Source organism: Centrocercus urophasianus, unplaced genomic scaffold (assembly GCF_019232065.1).
Source record: "Centrocercus urophasianus isolate 14NV4802_14NV808 unplaced genomic scaffold, USGS_Curo_1.0 seq_615, whole genome shotgun sequence".
NCBI classification, from domain to species: domain Eukaryota; kingdom Metazoa; phylum Chordata; class Aves; order Galliformes; family Phasianidae; genus Centrocercus; species Centrocercus urophasianus.
In genome coordinates, this window is record NW_024885217.1 from 2,784 (window position 1) to 8,165 (window position 5,382).

At 62.3% G+C, this 5,382-nt stretch overlaps 1 protein-coding gene across 1 annotated transcript; it reads right to left on the minus strand.

Annotated features, from left to right (window-relative positions):
• Positions 1-359: 359 nt before the first annotated feature.
• Positions 360-4,485, minus strand: PLPP2 (phospholipid phosphatase 2). Its single transcript, XM_042836541.1, has 6 exons — positions 4,327-4,485; positions 2,368-2,519; positions 1,948-2,225; positions 1,808-1,865; positions 1,529-1,705; positions 360-1,427 (listed from the first exon to the last, which is right to left on the minus strand). Exons 1-6 carry the CDS (start codon positions 4,376-4,378, stop codon positions 1,290-1,292), a joined length of 855 nt encoding a protein of 284 aa, XP_042692475.1. The 5' UTR covers positions 4,379-4,485; the 3' UTR covers positions 360-1,289.
• Positions 4,486-5,382: the final 897 nt, after the last annotated feature.

Here is a 5,382-nt window from a genome sequence, read left to right on the forward strand (position 1 = left end):
TGCAGGCACACAGCGTCACTTTTTCCACATGATTCCAGCCACCTTCCCTTCCCCCTCACTGAGACACTGGGAAGCGCAGAGGCTCCCCTTGGCTCAAGGCAGCGCTGAGGCTGGAGCTGCTGAGCCACAGGTCCCTGCACCAGGAGGAGTCCTGGAACCACCCCCCTTGGAGCACAGCGCCCCGGTGCTCCCTCCAGCCCCGCCATTCCTTGCTCAAAGCCCCAGGGCTCAGCCCTGTGCTCCCCCAGAACTGTGGGCTCTTGCTTTAGTGCCCGTCCCCTCCAGAGCCGCAGCCCTGAGTTCTTCAGCCCCAAGGTCAGGAGCATCCATGGAGCAAGAGAGCAGGCCCGACACAGACATTCTTTCTCGATGATCTAATTTAAAAAACACATTTTTACAAAAACACATCATCATGCAAACGCATGTCGCTTCTCTCCGGGCCCGCAGCTCGCCCGTGCCAGAGGCGGCTGCAGCTCAGAGCCAGGACGGATGCGGCCCATTTCCCACCTTCCCCCAGTGATAAGAGCCCCATGCGCAGCTCCACGTCCCATTCCCCACCCCCCACCCCTTTACCACAGAAGATTTCTCCCTGCCCCAACCGCCCCATAGAGGACACACCGAAGCCACAGCGGCCAAAGGGTTGGAGCAGCCCGGAGCTGCACCAAACGGCTGTTAAAGTTCATCAGGGAACACGGCCGAGCTCTGGGCTGCTTCAATCCTTTCCAAAAAAACTCAAAGCAGTGCTCGCCCAGCAGGCTGCTCTCGTGTTGTGCTGTGAGGGGTCGTGCTCCTAAGGCGGTAGTGTTTGATAAGGCATGGAGCACAGGGATGGGCCTCAGGATAGGCCCGGGAGTGCAGGGATAGACCTTGGAGTGTAGGGATAGGCCTCGGAGGGCAGGGTAGGCCTTGGGATAGGCCTCAGGCTAGGCCTCAGGGTGCACGGATAGGCCTCAGGACAGGCCTTGGGATAGGCCTCAGGATAGGCCTGGGAGTGCAGGGATAGGCCTCAGGGTGCAGGGATAGGCCGTAAGGTGCAGGGACAGGCTTCAGGGTAGGCCTCACAGTGCTGACGTAGGCCCAAGGCCTCCACCTGCCCTGCTCCCAGACTCCGCTGACCCCAGCCCAGGCCCAAGGCCTCTCCCTACCCCACAGATCTCAAAGCCGTGGCGCCGCCGGGATCGGGGAAGGGCAGGGCTGCGGCGCAGTGCAATGAAGCCATTGGTGGGCACCGGGCTCCATGTTTTCCCTCCCCACCCCTCCACTCCCACAGTCCAGGCCCCGTGTGCGGCTCACGGGGCGCCCGCGTAGCTGTAGTGATTGCGGTCGGTGTCGCTCAGGGTTAGCGGCAGGCTGGGTTTGCGCTCCGGGTCCTTCTCATCGCACTGCCGGGGCGGACGGTGCTTGAAGAAGTCAGACACGTAGCGGACCTGAGGGGACAGAGAGGAAGTGGGGCTCAGGTCTGACCCCGTTGCTCCTCCATTCTGCACCAGGTACCGCGGTTGGGTTGGGGGCATCCATGGACACTCACGATGAGGATGGCGATGAGCGCGCCCTGGAGCAGCCCGGCCAGCACATCGCTCCAGTGGTGCTTGTAGTCAGAGACCCGCGTGTAGCCCACGTAGATGGCGAAGGCAAGGAGGAAGAACTGGATGGTGGGACGCAGCAGCCGGGCCCACTTCCCCACCAGCCGGGCTTGCACATAGAGCTACAGAGAGGATAGGGGTGTCACCAAGCACAGGGACAAACACGGTTCTGTCCCAGCATGGTGGGGGCAGAACGCCAGGGCTCCACACAGCACAGCACTCACCGCCAGGAACATCATGCAGTACATCCCAAAGGAGGAGTGCCCGGAGTAGAAGGACAGCCTGCAGGCAAAGGGATGGGCCAGGACATGGCAGGGGACTGCCAACCCCTCACCACCCCTCTGGGGCTGCCCCCAGGGCTCACCTGGATTCGGTGACGTTCCTGCTCTCCCCTCGGCAGACATTTTCCAGCTGCACATAGATGGAGCAGTTCACCTTGGACCAGTCGGGGTTGCAGACCGCCAAGAAGTTGGGCCGGAGGCGGCCGATCATGTATTTGGCCAGGTCGGTCAGGGACTGGCTGATGGCCCCCCCGAAAAGAAAGGTCCCCACCACCTTGTAGAGGGCAGCCAGGTAGTTGTTGTACTCCGACTTGGAGTAGAGGCGTTCTGTGTAGACCAGGTATGCCTCCCCTGAAGAGATCTGCAGGGAGCAAAGGCTGAGAGGTGAGGATCCCAGAAGCCTCCCTGGGGCCTTTCCCCAGCCCTTCAGGGACCCAGCCTCACGGGCTGTGGGTCTCAGCCCCACACATGGGCACTGCAGGGAGCCCACAAAGTTTCCTTACAATGAGAACGGTGCAGGTGATGGTGACCCCAGCCATGAGGCCATGGGTGATGGTGTCTGCCTTGTAGGGGTAGCGGATGGAGTCATCGTTGCAGTAGAAGCCTCGTTTATACGGGGAGTTCACCAGCGTCAGGATGACAAAGGGCAGAGATGCTGCGAAGGAGAGAGACAGAGAGGACTGGGGCACCATCCCAAGGATTCCATGCAGGCACCCAGTGCACACAGTCCCCCTGTCCCTGCTCCCCACTGCTGGGCACAGATCTTGCACCCAGGGCAGCACGCTGGCCCGCAGCTGACAGAGCATTATCAGGGCTCACAACTGCCTGCTGAGCTGAGCGACTGCAGGAGATGGCTGCTTTTGGGCACCCAGGGAACATCCACTGCTCCCCAGCTGCTGCCTGGTGCCAGGACCCACTCCCCACTGCCTGGAGGAGGACAGAGCTCGGGGGAGCAGCACAGGCATCCTGCCAGCCTGTTTTACACCAGAAGGGCCTTCAGGTCCCACACGGTCCAGGTTTGGACAGAGCTGGAGCCCAGAGCCCGTGACCCAGCCTGGCTGGGTCCCCCACCCTGCTCCCCAGTAGCACTGATGCTCAGTTTTACACCCCGTGCACACAGCCCTGACCACGAGCATCTTCCAGCTCCTCCGTGGACGCCATCATCCCACACAAAACATCAGAAGGAGCTCCAGGGGGGCTCTGACATGGGGTCGTGCAGCCACTCCAGCCCCTTGGGGACCCTGGCCGGGGTGACCACGGGCATCTTCGAGCACCTCCCTCCAGGGTGACGCTGGGCACAGCGCAGGGACCGGGGCTGCCTACGGTCCACCTTAAACCCGTGCTCCTTTCCCCGTTCCGCCTTCAGGAAGGCGATTTCCGCCTCCCCATTGTTCCTCCGTCTCCAGGGAAAAAACAAAACACACCTTTGTCCCCGGCAGCCACCCCTGCACCCGCAGCCCCTTCCCCAGGGGGGTCCGGCGCTCCGCTCTCGGCCGAGCAAAAGGGCAGAAACGAAAAGAGAAAGAAATCACAGCGAAGCACCACCCCGCAGCCTCCGGGCCTCCAAAGGCGGCTCTCTCCGAACAGAAGCGAAAGCAGCCAAAAAGAAAAAATGAAAAAGAGCTGCGAGAAGGCCAGGAACACGGCAGGAAGATGGCAGGAACAAGCTGTGACGGCTCCCAGGCTGCGGGAGGAGCCCCGCACGCACGGACGCCTCCGTACAGACTTGAAACCCTTCGTTTGCAGCTCAAATTAGACGCTCTTTTCCTTTATCCCCCCCCTTTTTTTTTTTTCCTTTTTTATTTTTTCCCTTTCCTCCCTGGGTAATTCCATCTTCCAAAAAAGCTCCCCCTAAAAATAAAAGGGGCAGAAAAGGAAAAGGGCACCGAACAACAACAAAAAAACACAAACACACAGGAACCTGCCTCTCTCTCTTTCTCTCTCCCCACCGGTGCTTAGAGCCCAAGAAAGCTCAGGAGGTTGAGGCTGAAATTACGACCCGGGCCTTTATTTTTAGGCCATCCGTCTTAATTAGGTGCTTGAGAGCGGCACTTTTAGAAACGAGCGTCTGGGCGGAGGCTGCCCCGGGGGGGGGGCACGGCGCTCGGGGCCCCGACGGTCACCCATCCCCATCCCCATCCCCGTGCCGGGGTCCGCCTGCGGTCGCCCTCGGTCTGAGCGGCCCCGTCGGCCGGTTCTCGGGGTCTCCCCGTCGGGGGGGGGGGGCTCCGCACGGACCGAACGGCCTCACCGGATCGTATCGCTCCGTCCTGGGGGGGGGCAAAGGCCGAACGTTTCCCCGTCGGGGCATCGCAGGTGCTTCTCGGGGCTCCTAACCCACTGCCACCCAACGGCACGGCCGGCCCCGGTCCGCGTGGACCCCATTTGCCCCCCCCCCACCCCCCCACCCCTCCGCCCCATCGAGGGGGAAGCGGCCCGGCAGCCCCCCAGCGGGCTCTCACCGACCACCACGCAGAGCACGTCGAGCACCACGAAGACCTTCCTGCGTTCCATACCGGCACCGGTTCGGTAACGGCCCAACGGACCGATCCTATGGTTCACATGGCCCGGAACAACGCGGGCCCGACCGGGAGCAAAAGTCCGGGCGGACGGGGCGGGACGGGGCGGCACCGACAGACGGGGCGGGGGGCGGGACGGCGGGGCCGGGGGCAGGTACGGGGCGGAGCCCCCCCTCCGAGCACCGGCTGAGGGGTCCGGAGCGCTTCGGGGACACCGGCGGTGTTAATTGGGCTCCGGAGCGACGGAACGCCGCGTTGTTCCACCGGATGGGGATCCGCCCCCCGCCCCGTGCCGAAGGAATGAGGGAGAAGAAAAACCCCGACAGCCCGGGGGCTGTTTTTCTAATGATAACAATGCAATAAAACAGAAAAATAAAGGGACAAAAAGGAAATTACAGAATCGGGGTGGATGAAGGCAGCCGCAGATGCGGGCGGTGGGGCAGCAGCCTGCAGATGAGCGGCGCTGGGAGCGACGGGCGCCGCGTGGGGCGGCGGGACGAGGCGCTCTTTGCTCCGGAGCTGCGACCCGAACGAGTCGCGGTGTTTTCCCGTCGGAGCAGAACGGCGGCGGGGCCGGGATGTGCCGAACCTGCGGCACCCGGATGGGAGCAAAGGTCGGAGCTGCTGCCCGCGGTGATTCCGCGGAGCTGTTTGTTCCAGGCCTGGCGCTCGGATAGGAACGGAAGGAGACATAAATCACACAGAAAGCGCCCAAGTGATGATGGCTGCTGGGCTTCAGCACGCCGTGAGCGGCCCGGGGAGAACCTCGAGGCTGTGGTTGGAAGCAGAAGGGTTGGAAACCTTCTTGGGCTGCTCCGGGGTTGCAGGAGAGGAGCAGAACTGCTGCCTGGCTTCCTCTGCTCCCAGCCCCTTTCCTTTCCCTTCTCTTTCCCTTCCCTTTTCCTTCCATGCCCTTTACCTTTTTCCTACCCCTTTCCTTTCCACTTCCATTTCCTTTCCCCTTCTCCTTCCCTTTCCCTTTTCCTTTCCCTTCCTCTT